Source organism: Heloderma suspectum, chromosome 7 (assembly GCF_057233095.1).
Source record: "Heloderma suspectum isolate Gila_16-S chromosome 7, 16-S_ref, whole genome shotgun sequence".
Classification (NCBI taxonomy): domain Eukaryota; kingdom Metazoa; phylum Chordata; class Lepidosauria; order Squamata; family Helodermatidae; genus Heloderma; species Heloderma suspectum.
The window spans coordinates 25,342,415-25,360,227 of record NC_139464.1 but is presented as its reverse complement, the minus strand read 5'-3'; the positions used below and the strand labels follow the sequence as shown (position 1 = coordinate 25,360,227).

Here is a 17,813-nt window from a genome sequence, read left to right as displayed (position 1 = left end):
AAAGCAGAGGGGACAAGATGGAAACTTGTGGCACCCTAAATGCCAAAGGCCATGAGGTGAAACAGACATCTCCCATTACCACCGACTGAGCTCACCATGCCAAAACTGACTGGAGCCTCAATTATACTGTGCTTCCCACCCCTAGTCTGGTCAGATGAACCAGAAGGATACCATGATCAAGGTTATCAAAATCTGGCAAGAGGATTGGGAGAAATAACAGGGAGGCACTCCCCTTGTCCATCCCCTGGCATAAATTATCCACTAAGGCAACCAAGGTTGTTTCCATCCCATATCCAGGCTGAAAGCCAGATTAGAAAGGATCCAGATAAAAGGTATCATCCCAAACTACCTGGACTGGAGATGTCACTTCTTTCTCCAGTATCTTAGTCAAGGATGGAGATTTATCCAGATTTTTTCTGTTAACGGGGGCTTGCCACTAGCCTTTTAAGGGCAGTAGGGACCTCCCCTTCCTTCAAAAAAGCGTACGCTACTTCCGAGGTCCTGGTGATAAGCCTAGTCCTGGCAGGTTTTATAAGCAGGGAGGACAAGGATCTAGAGAGCAGGTGGTAGGCCTCAGTCCTCCAAGCAGATTGCCTGCATACTCAGGTTGTATAAACAGAATTGTTTGTGTAAACTAACCTGACAGTTGTTTGTGTAAACTAACCTGACACAGCTACAGTGTCAGCTGATCCAAAGGCAGTTCTCTGACTCTTTCAAAATTATGGGTTCCAAGTTGGTATGACTGCAAACAGTTTTATCTGCAAAATGAAATGCAAATTGGTTATGGTGGGCTCAGCTGACTCCCTGAGACCATATGCAAAAGGCTTTTCACCACTTAAAAAAGCTCCACTAGCCAGCATTCAGCAGCTGCAGGAGCATCTGAGGAGATTTTTTTGCTACAATCATTGCAAGACCAAGCGCTATAATGATTCCTTACCTGTGTTTGGTCATGCTTGTCACAGGTCTTTTGCCATGTGTGCTTTAATTGTCAACCCAACCATTTGCATACAGCTCTCCAGAATACCAGGGAGCTGACATGACTTTTGATGGCCCAACTCATCTCCCCATCCCAGAGATAGATAAGGGCTTTGACAGGACTGCCAGTTAAATTTTCAGGAAACTCCCCCAGAGACCTCAGAAAACTGTCTCTATCCAGTAGTTTCTGTGGGGGTCGATCATCACAATTTTATCTCTATCCTACAGCAGTTACAAGTGACCATAAGATCAAACTGAAATGAAATAACTTATTGCAATCAACAGAACAGAATTAAAAGCCCTCAACCATTACCCACTATAACTCTTATGGTAACTCCACTCCCCCCAAATACATCCTAAGTTATTATAACTGCAGTCCTAATAATATAAATAGACCCATTAAGTTAAAACAAATTGACAGAAAAATCCATTAGTAATTCAATTCATCAATTAAAATATAACTAATCATTTAACCTATCAATAAAAGAGCAAACTCAATAAAAGAGCAGACTCCTCAATTCATGAATAAATCAGTTTTATTCTGCCTTCTCCCTCTGAGCCCTCTTTCAGACAATGGCCTATTGTACTCTTCCTTGCAGCCAAACTAATGTCTTCCCATCACACCAAGGAAATTTCCATCAACAACCTTTACTTCCTGCCAGCAGTCTCATTCCTTAATAGTCCAATCAGTACAACCCCAATCCTTGCTTTCCCCTGCTGTGGTTGCACCTGCTGCTACTGCTCTAACTTTCCCTGCCAGCCCTCAAGTAAATAGTTTAGCCTTTGGAAGGCACACTCACGCTAGTTCATGACAGGTGGACTTCCTATGAGCTTCTCTGGGGGACTGCTACCAAAACACTCACTGCTGTCCTTGCATTGCTGTCTGTTTTTGCTAGTGGTGGCAACGCTAGCCTCCCAAGTGCTGATGTTGTTAATTAATTATTAGCAATATTTAGATACTACTTCTCATTTGAAAAAATCCCAAAGCAGTTTACAAAAAATACAGAATAAACACGGCATTATCATATTCGAAGTTGGTTCAAAGATAGCTCATGGTTGGGGGAAAGGCAAAGGAAACAGATAAGTTTTCAACAAATCACTAAAACATGCTAGCTTTGAGGCCTGACGTACCTTAGAGGGGAGGTAATTCCACAGGGCAGGCACCACCACAGAGAAGGCTCATCTCTATGTCATTGCTGTGGCATGGGCAACAAAGCCTCCCCTGAAGATCATAGTGATCTGGGGGTTGGTACAGGGAGAGACATTCCTTGAGGTAACCTAGTCCTGAGTTCAGTAGGGCTTTGTATACTAATACCAACACCGTAAACTTAGCTTGATAGCAGACTGGCAGCTAGCGTAGGTCCTTTTGCACAGGCGTTATATGTGCACGGTAAGGCACCCCAGTTGGTAACCTAGGTGCTGCCTTCTGCATTAGCTGCAGCTTCTGAACCAGCCCTAAGGGCAGCCCCACACAGAGTGCATTATAGTAATTCAGTCTTGAGGTTACCAGTGTGTGGATCACAGTGGCCAGACTGTGGGAAGAAGCTGAAGAATGTCGACTCTGAATGAAAAGAAGATTTTGTTGGTAGTAAATGACAGCTATGCAGTCATTGTAGCAACCACTTAGTTACTAAAACATTAATTGGAAGAGCTCAGCCAGGAGCCTTGGTTAAGGTTTAAACTTGCCTTTACTTGACAGTTAGACAAACAAATTAAAAGTTCCTAAAGATCTTAATGTTTTTGGAGTTCATGAGGATGGCAATGTCTGTATTAATAGGAATGGTTGAAACATCTTTTTAAGCTGGTGTATTTTATATGGGATTCTGTGTTTTTCTTTATCTCAAGTCTATGTGTAGTTTTGATATTTCCTGAGACTTTTGGACATTTGGCTCCTGCTTGGAGGAAATCTGGAGGAAAAAATGACAACAATTTTTGTGTCTCTAGACAAAGTCATTGTCCTGTGATGGACAAGTGAATAATATTCTGGTTGGCTTCCAGAGAAAATAATTTAATTTCTTGATAAAGCTACTTCAGCCTTAGGATGTATCCTATAGGAAACCCCCAAAACACAAACACATGTGTGTGTGTGTGTGCGCGCACGCACACAAACACACATACTATTGGCTGGCTGGCTGGCTGGCTTGCTTGCTTGCTTTACAGGTTTTCCATGTAAAATTCAAAAGCTGCTCCCCGTGTCGCCATCCATGACAAGTTTTGGGATTTTGTGACTAGCTTTTTGATTCTTCAATAGTTGGTTATTATGATTATTCCACAGCAGTTCCATGTATGTTCTAATCTTTGCTTATCTACTTCATTGCCAGAGCATGTCTTGATAGAACCATTTGGACAGCTGCCAGTTTAGGATGATTGACACCAATCCCCATTACTGAAATTTCTGCAGTTGAAAGGAGGGACCTTGAAATTATATTACAAACATTAATCCTGCTGTGAAAACTGCCTGTAAAAAGCATTTGAGAGAGGCTTTCAGAGGGAAATTAGAGGCAGATGGAATAAATATTGAGAGAGAGAAGATATTGGAAAGCAAGCATGAATGTGAAGGATGGAGGAGGGGAGCTTCTGGTGTATGCTATTTGCTTTCTCAGCTCAGATACTACTTGAATATTTGCTGCTGATATATCACTAAGTAGTTTTCCATGCTCATTCTACAAGACACCTCCAAGAGAGGTAGTTTGGCTCAGTTTTGTGATCTTTGCTAACATTCATGGCTCTTAGGAGATGCTTGTCTGTTGCCAGTTCTCTTCTCTTAAAGTTTTTGGGACCTGCAGCAAACCTGCCAGGACTGCTGACTTTTCCAGACATTATTCTAAGCTAACATCACTTCTGAAGTCTTTTGTAAACAGAGTATTCAAAGGAAACATAATAGATAAATGTAACCAAAATTATTTATGTAAAGCTAATTGATTAAAATCAAAACAAGTAAAAGATCTTAAAATAGTCTGCTATATTATAGTGATGGCACAGTGTATTTTTAGAATGTATAGAAAACGAAAGGGCTGCTTTAAAATAATTATTTTAGTTGCCTACAGTAAAGAGACTCTTGTTTGTTTAAAAATCATTATTAGATCTTCGTGATCTTTGTGCATCACACATATGGGCTCTGTGCTTGCGCTGAGTCTCATTTGGGAAGCTTCTAAAGCTGAGGAACGTTTTTGGCAGGAACCCTCCCCGACTGTCCACTGTGCATGGCCCAGGGGGTTCCCGCCTGTTCTCTTTCGACCGCTATAGTGGGTAGTCTGTTCTGAGCTTCCTCTCTGTTAGAAAGAGAATTGCCGCGTCTCTTTCTTCTGCTGCCGCTGCTGAGGACTTGTTTTTTTCTGTTATTCTTGTTTGTTCTCCCCTGTCTTTGTCGTTGTTCCACCAAAAAAAAATAAAATCTTCCTTCGTCGTTTGTCCGTTTGTTGACTCCAGCTGTAGTGTCGTTTATGGCTGCAAAGGCAGTTTGTCAAGTGCGGGAGTAAGTTGCCCCCCACTGACCTTCACTCCTCTGCCTTTTTTGTTTGGGTGAAGGTCATCTACCCTATTCTTGTTCCCTGTGCCAATCGTTTATTAAACAGGCACAAAAGAACAGATTGGATAGGCTTAAGGCACAGCTGTGGAGAAGAGTGTTACTGGCTATGAATCCAGAGCATGCTGCAGGGTCTTCTTCGAGGGACAAAGCAGAGGTGACTATGCCTTCGTCCAAGTCGATGTCCCCTCGCCTGACAACTTCTGTCAAACGGGCTGATCTTCCGACTCCAGTGCGCTCCTTAGCACTCTTCGTCACAAGAAAGATTACAAAAAAGGCAAAGATTCCAGAGTCGTTGGGATCGAATGGCCTTAAAAAGCAGAAGAAAAAGGTTACTGAAATTATTCTGGCACCTCCTCCTTTGCTGGATTCACCAATTCATGTATTGTCACCAGTACCCACCGCTCCAGTCATCGAGCTGGTGTTGACGGTGTCTGAGGGTGAAATTTTGGGTTTTTCTCCACCACTACCAGTCTCTTGGGATCGAGGGATTTCTCCATCCGCAGAGCGCCAGTCACCAATGAGGCAGGAAGCCCCACGTCGCTGTCTCCCATTCCCTCCTCGGGATTGGTTTCATCCTGGGCTGTGTTGTTCTCCCTATGGGGATTGCCATTTCAGTTACCATTGTAGCGAGAGGTCAAGGTCTCCTCATGGTGACTGGGAGAGGAGTTCAGAATGGTCTTTCCCTCCACAGTGGCCTTATCATTTCGAGGACTGGCATACCCTTCGGGACCAAGAGTACTTATCTGACCGCTCCAGATATAGGGGAGCAGTCTCACCTCGGTGTCTGCCACGGGCATCGGAAACTGTTCCTCATCCTCCTGCGAGAGATGAGTTCCTCGTACCTCCACCCATGCCACCTCATTCCTGTTCATTGCTCTGGTGTTGGAACCACAGATGATCCTGCCTGCGGGCCCCGTGCCACGAACAGCCTCACATCATGACTCCGCTGATGATTACCAGTCAGATCCATCTTCATACTCGTCTGTCCCACCTTCAATCCCATCTCTGGATGATGTAGTGGGATTCCAGGAGGGAACCTTCTCTTCGGAGGACATATTCACATTCACTTAGCAAATCAGCAGGATGGCCCATTCTTTGGGCATTGAAATAGAGCAGCTGGAGGAGCAAATTCAGGACCCCGTCTTCGATGCAGTTCATACCGAATTGTCAAAACCAGTTGCGGTACCCTTCCTCCCAACCCTTCTTCAGACTGTTCAACAGTCCTGTAAGGCTCCATCTTCCATGGTTCTGACGTCTAAGCAGAACCTTGAGTCCCTGTATAGGCTGCAGTAGAAGGACGCAGCATTATGGCATTTACACCCGCAACCCAACTCTTATCATCGTGGAATCGGCGCAGGGACAGTCACAGAAACCTCATGTGTTGCCTGTTGACAAGGAAGGGAGAACACTGGATCTTTTGGGTAGGAAAATGTATTCCTCGGCGGCCCTGGGACTCCGTGTGGCCAATTATCTGATGGCCAGATACTGTGGGGAAAAATGGACTCCCTTTGTGCCTACCTCCCAGAGAACCAAAAGGACCTTGCCAGGGTCTTCCATGCTGAGGCTGTGTCGAGACAGCAAATTAATAGCTCTTGGCATAAGGTGGACTGCAGTGCCAAGTCAATGGTTGGTGCCATCGCTCTCAGGAGGCATGCTTGGCTAAGGTCCGCGGACTTGATTCCTGAAGCCTGATCCCGAATAGAAATTTTACCCTTTGATGGCAAAGGGCTCTTTAATTCCAAAACAGATGAGCAAATGGACTGTGTCCAGAAAGCAAAGACAACTGCCCATAAGATGGGCCTGGGCCCTCAACCCGCACAACACCAGTACAAGAGCTGCAAGTGGTTTCGGCTGAACCGTATGCAACCAAACAGCAGTTTGACCAATACCAACACTACCAGTCTACCAAACACTAGAAAAAACAGCCTGCTTTGTCTTCAAATTTTTGTCAAGGTCGTGGTAGGCCGGAGTCATCTTCAAAGTGTTGACTTTGACTTTCTGACAATTACCACCCCCAGCCTCCCCAGTTGGCCTGTGTTTGGATCCATTCTAGCACCTTTTCTGTGAACCTGGAGGGCAATAACATCGGACACCTGTGTGTTAGATATAATTGCTCAGGGTTACATGATAGAATTTCATAACCCGCCCCCGGGACTGTTCGTGTTGCTCCACCGTTGCAAGTCCTCCTTCTGGAGACATCCGCTCTACTTCAAAAAGGAGCTATCCAGAGAGTCCTTCCATTCCAGCCAGACAGCGGCTTCTTTTTTTGGTACTTCACCGTACTGAAACAGGACGGAGGCCTCCGTCCTATCATGGACTTAAGGAACTTAAACAAGTTAATCACCCCCAGAAGGTTCAGAATGATTACGTTGGCTACAATTCTCCCAGTTCTTTGAAAGAAAGTTTGGTTTGCTGCCATAAACCTGAAGGACACATATTTTCATATAGCGATTGCGGCTCTCACCACTGGTACCTGCACTTCATCATTGATACCGACATGTTCCAGTTTTGGGTCCTGCCCATCGGTCTGGCGACCACCCTGAAAGTTTTTATAAAGTGTATGGCAGTCGTGTGTGCGTATCTGAGACTACAGGGAATTGAGGTTTATCCTTACCTGGATGACTGGCTCCTCGTATCAGACTCCAAAAGGGATCTTTACCGTGCCATCGGGATTATTCTTTTTTGTTGTTGTTGAAATCTTTTTATTCTACTTTTATCTTTATGAATGAAATAAAGAACACCAACAACATAATCATCTTCTACAGTTTCCAACATTGCAGTATTCTTAAGAGGACCCATCAATAATAAAATAGGGGGAAAAAGAGAGAAGGGAAAGAGAAAATATAAAAAGGAGAGAGAAGGACAAAGGGGAAAGAAACAGAAAAACACATAAAGAAAAACAAAGCAAAATATAAACTACATTACACATAAACTTCAAATATCACTCTACTTAGAAATTATAATATTACCAATCTTACTAATCAATGCAGCATAAGAAATCAATTTCAATATATCTTCAGGTTTATAACAAGGAAGCCAGCTTACAATTCACTTCCATTGGCCATATAATGCCTTTTAGCCACTATATAATAATAAAGCTTAAAATCAACCAGCCAGAAATATTACTAATCCTGGTATCATAATATTGATAATATTAATAATAATAATTAAAAAGAAAAGAATTATAAAGGATAAATACAATTACTAATGTATTTTGTACTATCTATATTTTAGATAGTATCATTTCCAATTATATAAATGAGTGTGCACTTTTCTATACACCCTCACACAGTAGATTTAGGTACAGTATATCATATCCGTTTAAAAGAGAGAGAGAGAGAGAGAGAGAGAGAAGACGGATATATATAAACAGTTATCTCTGGCCTTGGCTGGATCTTACAGACTAAACATAGCCAATTGACAAAACATGTTTATAAATTCCAGTTCATGGGGCTGGAACAGAAGTCTCGTGTGTTTTTCCGATTAGCCACGCCTCCGCCATTTCATGATTTAGAAACTTCTTCATCTGACCTTCAAAAGAAATGCAAAATGTAGCAGGATATTTTAACTGATATTGTAAGTTCATTTGTCTTGCCAAGTTTCTCGCCTTGGTAAATTGCTTTCTTTTATGAGCAACTTCTTTGGTGTAATCCGGAAATAACATAACTCTATCTTGTTTTGGTCCCCAAAAAAGATTCCCCCCCTTGCCAAACGCAGGATATAATTTTTTGTGGAGATTCTTGCAAATTGAACTATAATCATACCATCAGTCTCTTTGGCATTTGGTACACGGAATGTATGCTCAGTGTCAAGTAAATCAGATGGCACAGGGAGTATCTCATGCAGAAACTTATCTACAAAAGTAAACAAATTTACATCAGTAGGTAGATCTTTGATACCAATAATACACACATTTGCCCTGTGCGTGAAAGCCTCAAGTCGGGAGATTCTGACAGACAAATTGTTGTAAAAAGCTTGTGATGCAATCTCCTGTGTTGCCACCTGATCTTGCAGCTCGTTAACCTTTACCTCCATCTTTTGCCAAGAAGTGTTAATTAAGTCCACAGCCCCTTGCAGGGCGGTGATGGAATTTTGAATTGTATCCAGCCTCTTAGCTTGTTCAGCAAATTGTGAAGACAAAGTTTTTATCAGAGCAAGCAACTCCTCTATATTTCCATCGCTTCTTGAAGCCTTTGCCACAGGAGGTGTGTGTGTGTGGGAGTTGGCAGAGATCCTGCTCCTTTTTTCCTCCTTGATGTTGCCATCCTTCTCTTCAAACAGATCTTGCAGGTCCTCAAATATTGTTGGTATTCCTTAGTCCATAAACACTAATAACTACATTTGGAACTCGTCAGCCCTGTGTTCTCCTAATTAGATAGGAGTTTCAAAACAACTTTGAGCGGTGTCTAAGCTCTGGCAGACTAACCTTGGAGTCCAGCCCTTCTGCTGCTTTGCAAAATAAGTTACTCTTCCAAGATTTCATCTAGATGCTGCTCTTGCTTCCCCTTTTAATTCCAGGGGAAGATGAAAAGGTTTTTCCACCTTTTAAAAACTGTTTGAGAGAGCGTTCTGCGGAGTGTCCAAAGAACGCTCCCAGGGCGACATGGCTCAGACCGGAAGAGTCGCCATCAGGATTGTTCTTGAGCCTTCTGGGTGTGCTGGGTCTTTATGTCAATGGAGAAAAATCAACTCTGGAACCTACTCAACATCTCCAGTTTATAGGAGTGCTACTAGATTCGACAGTTGCATGTGCTTACCTTCCTTGAAACTGGCAGGATCAGCTGGTCACACTCGCGGAGACAGGCTTCCTTCATCGTTGGGTCACTGCCCACACCATTCAAATTCTGGGTCATATGACAGCTACAGTTGCAGTTGTTTGATGGGCAAGACTTCAAATGCGACCACTGCAGAACTGGTTGCTTCGAAGCTTTGTTTCCACTTGGGATGCTTGGCATAGACGTCTCACCATCCCAGACGAAGTGTTGACGTCCCTGCTCTGGTTGATGCAGCCGCACAATTTGGATCAAGGCATGCCTTTCGTCCAACTATCTCCTACACGAATCCTGATGACAGATGCATCTCTCTCCAACTGGGGAGCCCACTGTGGTCGATTGCGGACTTGGGGCATCTGGTCTGCAAAAGAAAGAAGTGCCACATAAACTTCCTAGAGTTTCTTGTGGCTTGGAAAACGATGCGAGCTTTTGAACCTTACCTTCGAGGTTGACATGTACAAATCCTGACCTACAATATGACGGTCTTGTGGCACATCCAAAAGCAAGGCGGGACACACCCTTCCAGACCTGTAAACCTCACCCTGGACATTTTCCAATGGACAATTCTTTTTGAGCGCTCTTCACATTGCTGGACAAGACAATGTTTTGGCAGATGCCCTAAGTCTAGTGTAACAGTTGCCTCACAAGTGGCAGATGTCGGCTTGCATTTTGGATCATCTCTTCCTGGACTGGGGCCTTTCCACAATGGATCTGTTCGCAACACCAATGAATGCCGTGTGCCCCCACTTCTGCACGAGAGCGGGGATAGATTGATCGTCTTTGGGCGATGCGTTCCAGACATAGTGGCGAGTGGAACTTTTATCTGTTCCTGCCCTTTCCCCTTCTCTCCAAGGTGCTCCAGAAGATAGCATATGACAAGATGGACTGCTTTCTAATTGCTCCTTGGTGGCCAAGGCAGCCATGGTTTCCAATCCTACTGTGTCTGTCAAGAAGACAGTTCTTGCACCTTCCGCAAGTTCCAGACCTGATCTTTCGGGACTGGGACAGGATTCATCACCTGGATCTCAACACTCTGAGGCTAATGGCTTGGAGGATTCGACAATGAATGCTGTTCCTTGAATTTGACTTGGAGTTCAGGCAATCCTGAATGTGGCTAGGAAACTGGGTACCCGTCAGTCCTGTGCTGTAAAGTGGTAGTCTTTTTTTAATTTGGCAAATCTTCCTGTGTTCGATCCTCTTCAGGCATCGGTTGAGAATGTTCTTTTCCTTCTGCATAGTTTATTTCAAAAAGGTTTAAAACTTTCATCCATAACAGTTTATTTGGCGACTCTTTTTTGTTACAGAGGGCCAGTTCAAGGTTTTCCCCTTTTTATTCACCTTACTCCTTGTCAATTCCTGCAAGGTTTAAAGAACTTCACTCCTCTGGTTCGAACTCTGGTTCCTCAGTGGAGTCTCTCTGTTGTCTTAAATGCCCTTCTGTCAAAGCCCTTTGAACCTCTGGCCACGACAGACCTTCGTCTCCTTTTGTGGAAAGTTGCTTTTTTGTTGTTATCATGTCCTCTTGATGTGTAAGTGAAATCTGTGCCTTACGAGTGGATCATCCCTACATGATTTTCCACAAGGACAAGGTTAACCTAAGACGAGACATTGACTTTCCGCCGAAAGTGGTCTCTGATTTCCACGTTAACCAAACCATATCATTACCAGTTTTTTTCCAGGACCCATCTTCTGACCTGGAGAGAAAATTGCATGCTCTTGATGTCAAGAGGGCATTGGCTTTTTACAAATGCAGGACAGAGCCATTCTGTACCATGCAGGATCTTTTTGTTTGTTGTGGTGGTTCCAAGAAGCGCTCTCCTGTCTCCTCCCAAAGACTGGCTTGGTGGATTGTGCAAACCTGGCCTATGATTTGTCTGGCTTGGAGTGCCCCTTTCACATTGGAGTGCAATCTCCTCAAGGAGTAGCCACGTCTACAGCTTTTACCAAAGGCTTACCGCTGTCGGACTTATGCAGGGCAGAGAAGTCGACGAAACTGTCAACGTTTGTGAAGCACTACAAACTCGATGTCAAGGCACGTTCAGACTATGTGTTTGGGCGAGCTGTTCTGTCATCAACCTTGCGTAAAACACCTACCCACCACCGGTAAGTGAGCTTGTTAATTGCTCATATGTGTGATGCACAGAGACCACGAAGAAGAAATGCAGGTTGCTTACCTGTAGCTGTAGTTCTTCAAGTGGTCATCTGTGCATTCTCACAACCCTCCCATTGTCCCTGGTTCTGTTTCAGTGTCAGATTTGATGTTGGTACTGAGGAGTAATTGGTTTCCCTCGGGTCTGAAGCCACATTAGGTGGTCTCAAGGAACTGAGGGAATGGGCAGGAACCCCCGGGACATGTGCAGTGGAAGGTGCGGGAAGGTTCCCACCAAAAGCGTTCCTCAGTGCAGGCGCAGAGCCCATATATGTGAATGCACAGATGACCACTCAAAGAACTACAGTTGCAGGTAAGCAGCCTGCATTTCTTAAACAATATACAGGTTGGCTTGAAAAGTTGACAGACAAAAACCAGAAGGGAAGCACCCAAGTTGAATGAAATACAAAAAAAAAAAAGAACATGTTGTCAAAGGTGCCAAAGGAAAACTTCTTTATTTGAGCCCAGTGCTTTGGAGACAAAAGCTCCTTCGTCAAGGGCAATCTAGAGAAAATAACAATTATACAGTGACCTCAGTCACAGTCAGTGACCTCAACTTCACATATAGGTGTCAATGAATAAAATGTTGTAAATGCTATAAGGAAAAAAAATGCTATAAGAGAACTAAAACATCATTTTTTAAAAATAGTAAAAGTAAGGACAAGAGGAAGGGACAACATAAGTGACATTGTAAACTACTGTTACAAGCCTAGACAAGAACATCATTTTCTAAAATGGCAACGTTATTACAAAAAGTCAGAACACCAAAAATATCACTGTAAGCTATTAGTATAAGCCTAAGGGCAAGATCTGATGGTGCCCTTGTGTGGGCAGCCAGATCTGCCTTTCCTGGTGTGTTTGGCTGGCCCTACCACTGGTGGCCGTGATGTTGTGCTTCCGGGAGCTTGCCCTGAAATGACTGGAAATGCTGGTTTCTGGAGGGGACAGGTTGCGCCTTTCCAGAAACGAGCATTCTGGATCTGGCCACCCATGCAATGGCACCATTGGATCCTGCCCATAGGCTTATACTAATAATGTTTAAAATGAATAGCTTATAAAATGCAAATGCTGCAAACAAACTAAGCCACCTTACAAAGGTGGTAGCTATCCTTTATATCCTTTATACACCATCAAGTCAGCTGCATGAAAGAGTGTTCCTTATCTTGCTGCCAGTGAGCCTCAGGGGACATTTAAACAATGTATGTTAATGTGAGAGGGAAAGCTGTATGCTGTTTTCTCATAAATAACTTGCTCATGCATATAACAAAAAACACATTGCACGCTTGATTTGTGTGGACCTTTTCCATATTACATTTGTATTCTCCAAACACTCATCTACAACAGGGGTAAGTAAACTGCATCTTCATTTAGCTCAAGAGGTGACAAACTCTTGAGCTGGATTATTTATTTATTTACTTACTTACCTACCTACCTACCTACCTACCAACCAACCAACCAACCAACCACATTTGTATACCGCCCCATATTTAGACAGATTTCGGAGCAGTGAACAGTAAAAGATACAAAATAGGATTAAAGAACAAAACATCTCACGTTAAAAGAATTACTCTTTTTAAAGAAGAAACAGAATTCTGTTAAAACCATGGCCGGTCAGTCAAGGAAGACTTCTTAAAATAAAGATGGTTTCAGGAGGTGCCAGAAACAGCACAATATTAGCACCTGCCTAACCTCCAAAGTCAGCGAGTTCCATAGGAAGGGGGCTACCACCCTGAAGGCTCTTCTCCAGATGGGCTTTAATTGGGCCATAGGTCCATGTGGAACCACCAGGATCATGCCTGCAGTGACCAGGCAGGTTGGTAAGGGAGAAGGCGCTCTCTCAGGTATCCTGGTCCTAAGTTGTTTAGGGCTTTGAACATCCAGAACATCTTTCTCTGGAGCAAAAACCTGTCAATAGGTATGTGCAGCTTGTCAATAACCCCAAAGGCAAGATCTATAGTTGTGTGTGTGTATTCTTGAAAATAACCCTCTAAAAGGAGCATCTGTTCTGTTATTCCTAATGTTACTCAGGTGTTCACTTGTACATTTTTAAGGGCTGTTCTAGTTTTGCCAACATAAAGTTTTTTGTAAGGGCATTCTATAGCATACACAACATTAGAGGTGCTACAAATTGAGAACTGGAGGAGAAAATACACCCAGACACTTTGAGTTATTCATGGGCTAAGTAACAAAGTTAACCTAAGAACAAACCATGGGTTTACTATGTCCGGGGTTGGATGTTGCACTAACAACCTACAAATGGGGCATTTGAAGGTTGCTGCTGCAAACCAGAAGCAGCTTGCACTTGACGCATATCCCTGGTTGATTAATTAACCCATGATTTGCCATCAAATGCTATTGTTACATGCGAACTAGGTCATTATCAATAGTGACCATTCACATTCTAGCCCATGAGCTTAATACGTTAATACAAGTGCTGCAGACTTAATCTTCCCTGATCTCTCTTCCGTCACAAAAATAGAACTACTGTCAAAAAAGGAAAACAGGTTTCCAATACTACAGCAGTTTTCTTTGTCCAGTGTCCTTTAGTTGCAGGTGTAGAGTTTGCCTCATTGAATGTGAAAAACTGCTTTTGTCATGACCTGTTTGCATGAATAAGTATGAAGCTTATTTTTATTCTATCTCTTCTTTCTTAGATACTTAAAAAGGTTCAAAGTGATGAAAATTAAAGTACTGCGAAGCTGGTGCCGGCAAATACTGAAGGGTTTGCAGTTCTTGCACACGCGCACTCCTCCCATTATCCACCGTGACTTGAAGTGTGACAACATCTTTATCACTGGCCCTACAGGATCAGTCAAGATAGGAGACTTGGGTCTGGCAACCTTGAAGCGAGCCTCCTTTGCCAAGAGTGTGATAGGTAAGCTCCAGTTCTGTTCTGGCAACTTTTATTTAAAAGTTTGGATACCCTAGCAGAACCTTTTTCTCTCATAAAGCAAAATAAGCTTGCTTCTGAGCTGTTTTTATTTTTCACCTATTTTTGTTCTTCATCCTTAAACTCCAGAATCATAGGCCTTGTAAAATATGGGTTCCTGGTATTTGGATATCATCTCTAGAAGAATCCTAGACATATAGACTGTGACAACTAGCAGAACACTTTTGATAAAACCAAAGTACTTACATCCCGTGAAATAACGGTTATAAGCTGGGATTAAGAGGAAGCACAAAAGTTTTAATAGAAATTCTTTAAAACAAACAAAACTTTGCCTTAAACTTCCAATTTTTTTGGCTGCTGTGTTTAAGTATCCTACTTAACTTTGTCAGCTGGTCTGAGACTATTAACAGAGAATTGGTTTTAACAGCTCTGTTCTGCTATTCTGTGTGTGAAAGATGCAGGTTAACAAGGGAGAAGATGGCCCTTATTAGTCTGCACCTATCAATGTGGTTAAGAGTGCAATCAGTAGGCATTTTTGAAGATCTGTTTTAGGGGTTCAGATTCACATTTGCAAAATATCTTGGCCTTTGTCACAATGAAACGTTTCCTGCTTTCCAGCCAGTATAGAGACATTACATGTTTGTGGAAAAGGAAGAATATTCAATGGGAAATGACCAGCTTCCTGAACACTACAGTCTCCCACCTATATGTTGTGTTCAACTTCCAATTGGAAAACTGCCATATTTGATTTTTTTAAATAACTGCATTATTATGTTCATTTTCAAATAAGGCTTGGACACTGTTGAACCATAGAAGGGTGGATAAGGATTTAAAAAGTGATCTGTACTGTTGCATAAAATCTGGTTTGCGTGCAGGAAATAATTCTTTGCTTATCGTAAATATGCAATTTCTGCTCTAAGTATCTCTGATCATACAGTGCAGCTTCCCATCATATGGAAGGGTACATTGGCTTGATACATTAGGTTTAATGCCTCTGCTACAAATTGTTTTAAATTCAGGATTTGTTGAATCTCACGCTCTGTGCCTGTAACTCAATCTCTCTATATTTCTGAGTATTTTTGCCTGTAGGATGTCCCTCACTATTTCCTGTATCTGCAGTAGGCCTATAAAATGTACTGCAGGTGAAATGGTAAGTATGTAAAAAGGGCTCTGGTGAGTGGCCTTTGCAGAAAATTTAAAAAAAATAAATTTAAAGAAGCCTTTATTCATAGACACAGGGTTTTTCATTGCAAGGCTTTGTTTAAAGTGACAGTATTCAGAAGTAAATGGAGTGTTACAGGTCAGAGACTAGCTGTGGACTCTTGCCAGTACTAATTCTTTACAGCAGAGGGCGGACAGGTATGCTGAAACAAGCATTGTACCTCCTTTCTCACAGGGAGGGAAGGTAAGTGTGGCTAACATGTATTTGGTTTACAGCCTAGCTAGTCTCTTACTTAATTTTTCTCCATTTATCTTCAACCTGGGGTTCAACTAGTTCATTTATTATGACAAAAGCTTCCTATTTTGTTCCACTGCAATATACATAAACAAGGAACATTTAAACCTTTATATGCGCCTCACTTCTTGCAAAGGCCTTGCAACGGAAGACCCATGGGATACATTGATGAAAAAGAATGACTGAGGGTGTGCTCCCTCTTCTTTTTGCCTCCACTTCTTCTTTTCTCACAGGTTTACTCGTCTACTCCCTTCTGCGGTGAGTAACGCCAGCAGCCTCTGCTCGCTTTGAGACATTTAGAGTCTGAATCGTTCTTTTAATTTAAGGTACCCCAGAGTTCATGGCACCCGAGATGTATGAGGAGAAATACGATGAATCCGTTGATGTATATGCTTTTGGGATGTGTATGCTTGAGATGGCTACGTCTGAATATCCTTATTCTGAGTGTCAAAATGCTGCGCAGATCTACCGTCGAGTGACCAGCGTAAGTCTCCTAAACCTCTCTACTGATTGGTAGAGCTGCTACCACAGATAAGAAAGGATTGCCTCCTTCAATGATACAGGATGGATAGCTTCGTACAGTGCAAGAGGGAATGCAGTCACTTGTGGGAAACATGTGGAAGCTTCCTTTCCTAGTTTTCCTTGAGGGGCTAAAGGTTGAATGCTGCGTAAAGGAAAAGCCACCATCCGAACATAACTTAGAAACCAGATATTTAATCCCAGTGTTTACTGGCACCCTGTTTACATTCAGGTAAGGTTGCATAACAAGGCACTCTACCAAAATAAAACCTGATATTAGTGGAAATCTTTTGGCCCTGTCAGTGGGTGCCTTGATTAGAAAACTCTGGCTTGAAATATTAGCTCTTGATCTAACAAATACATTACAGAATGAAAGAAATATCAATACGCATTGCTTAACCAGATTTCAAATGCTTGTTTATACAAGTTGTTGCAAGCAAGAATTTAAATACCTTTGCCCTACTATGCCATAAAGAATATTTTCCATAGGTGTCTAGAGGGAATATTTTGCATAATTACCTAGTGAACGGATCAACAGACCTAGAAATGCAGCAAAGTAACACATTTATTGACTCTGTTTGCCCACCCTCTTACTTGATGAGCAATTAGTTTGACCGCTAGAACAATAATTCCCGAACTAGGAGCATCAGAAGCTGCCTTATATCAAGTCAGACCATTAGTCCATCTAGCACATTATTGTCAACTCTGATTGGCAGCAGCTCTCCAGGGTTAAAGGCAGGAGTCTTTTCCATTCCTCCTTGAAGATGCCAAGGATTGAACTTGAGACCTCAGGCATGCAAGGCGTATGCTCTATCCCTGAGTTATGGTCCTTCCCCAAACTGTGTGTTCACAGAGCACAGTAGCGTGTGCAGCAAAATTGCTAATGTGTCACAAGAAATAAATACTCATGAGCCTAAAGTACACAGTTTGTTGCATTATCTATGTATGGTTCACTTCTCTGACCATGCCTCCTTCCAGTCGGCCTCTGCTGAGGGCAGGTGAGGCTGGGATGTCTCTGTTCTGGGTGCAAATTGATCATTCAGTTACTCCCAATAGAGATCCAATAGGATTATCTACTTGCCACGGTAATTTTGTTGTGAACCTACATGAGTTCCTGCTCTGACCTTGCTTCCCCTCAGTCAGGAGGCATGCTCAGAACAGTGACTCATACAGAATCACAAAGAGTGGCCTATTCTGAGGGTGGCTAATTTTAGCCTTACAGATGAACAGCAAATCTTTCTAAGTTCAAGAGTGAAATGTGTCTCAGCAGTCAGAAGTTCGGTGGATCTAAATACTGAGAGATTCAGCCTATATTCACCTGCTTCTTGGAGTAGGTGCTAACTTCTTTCATAATTAAAAATGCTCTCCCTACTTTACGTACGTGTGTGTGTGTGAGAGAGAGAGAGAGAGAGAGAGGCAGCAGGGAGGGAGGAATTAACATACCAATTTCTCCTTTCTTGCTTGCTACCAATGTTGGCTTTTGGGGGAGTGCAGATATTAGTAGACAAGCATTGCCAAGCAAC

At 42.7% G+C, this 17,813-nt stretch overlaps 1 protein-coding gene across 3 annotated transcripts in view; it reads left to right on the top strand.

Annotated features, from left to right (window-relative positions):
* The window catches only part of WNK1 (WNK lysine deficient protein kinase 1), a 166,821-nt gene that overhangs the window by 56,456 nt on the left and 92,552 nt on the right, over positions 1–17,813 (top strand). For all 3 annotated transcript variants that reach the window (XM_084809331.1, XM_084809330.1, XM_084809333.1), the window contains exons 3-4: positions 14,080–14,300; positions 16,098–16,255. In XM_084809331.1, the coding sequence (XP_084665457.1) occupies positions 14,080–14,300; positions 16,098–16,255 (379 nt within the window). The remainder of the gene's footprint in view (positions 1–14,079; positions 14,301–16,097; positions 16,256–17,813) is intronic.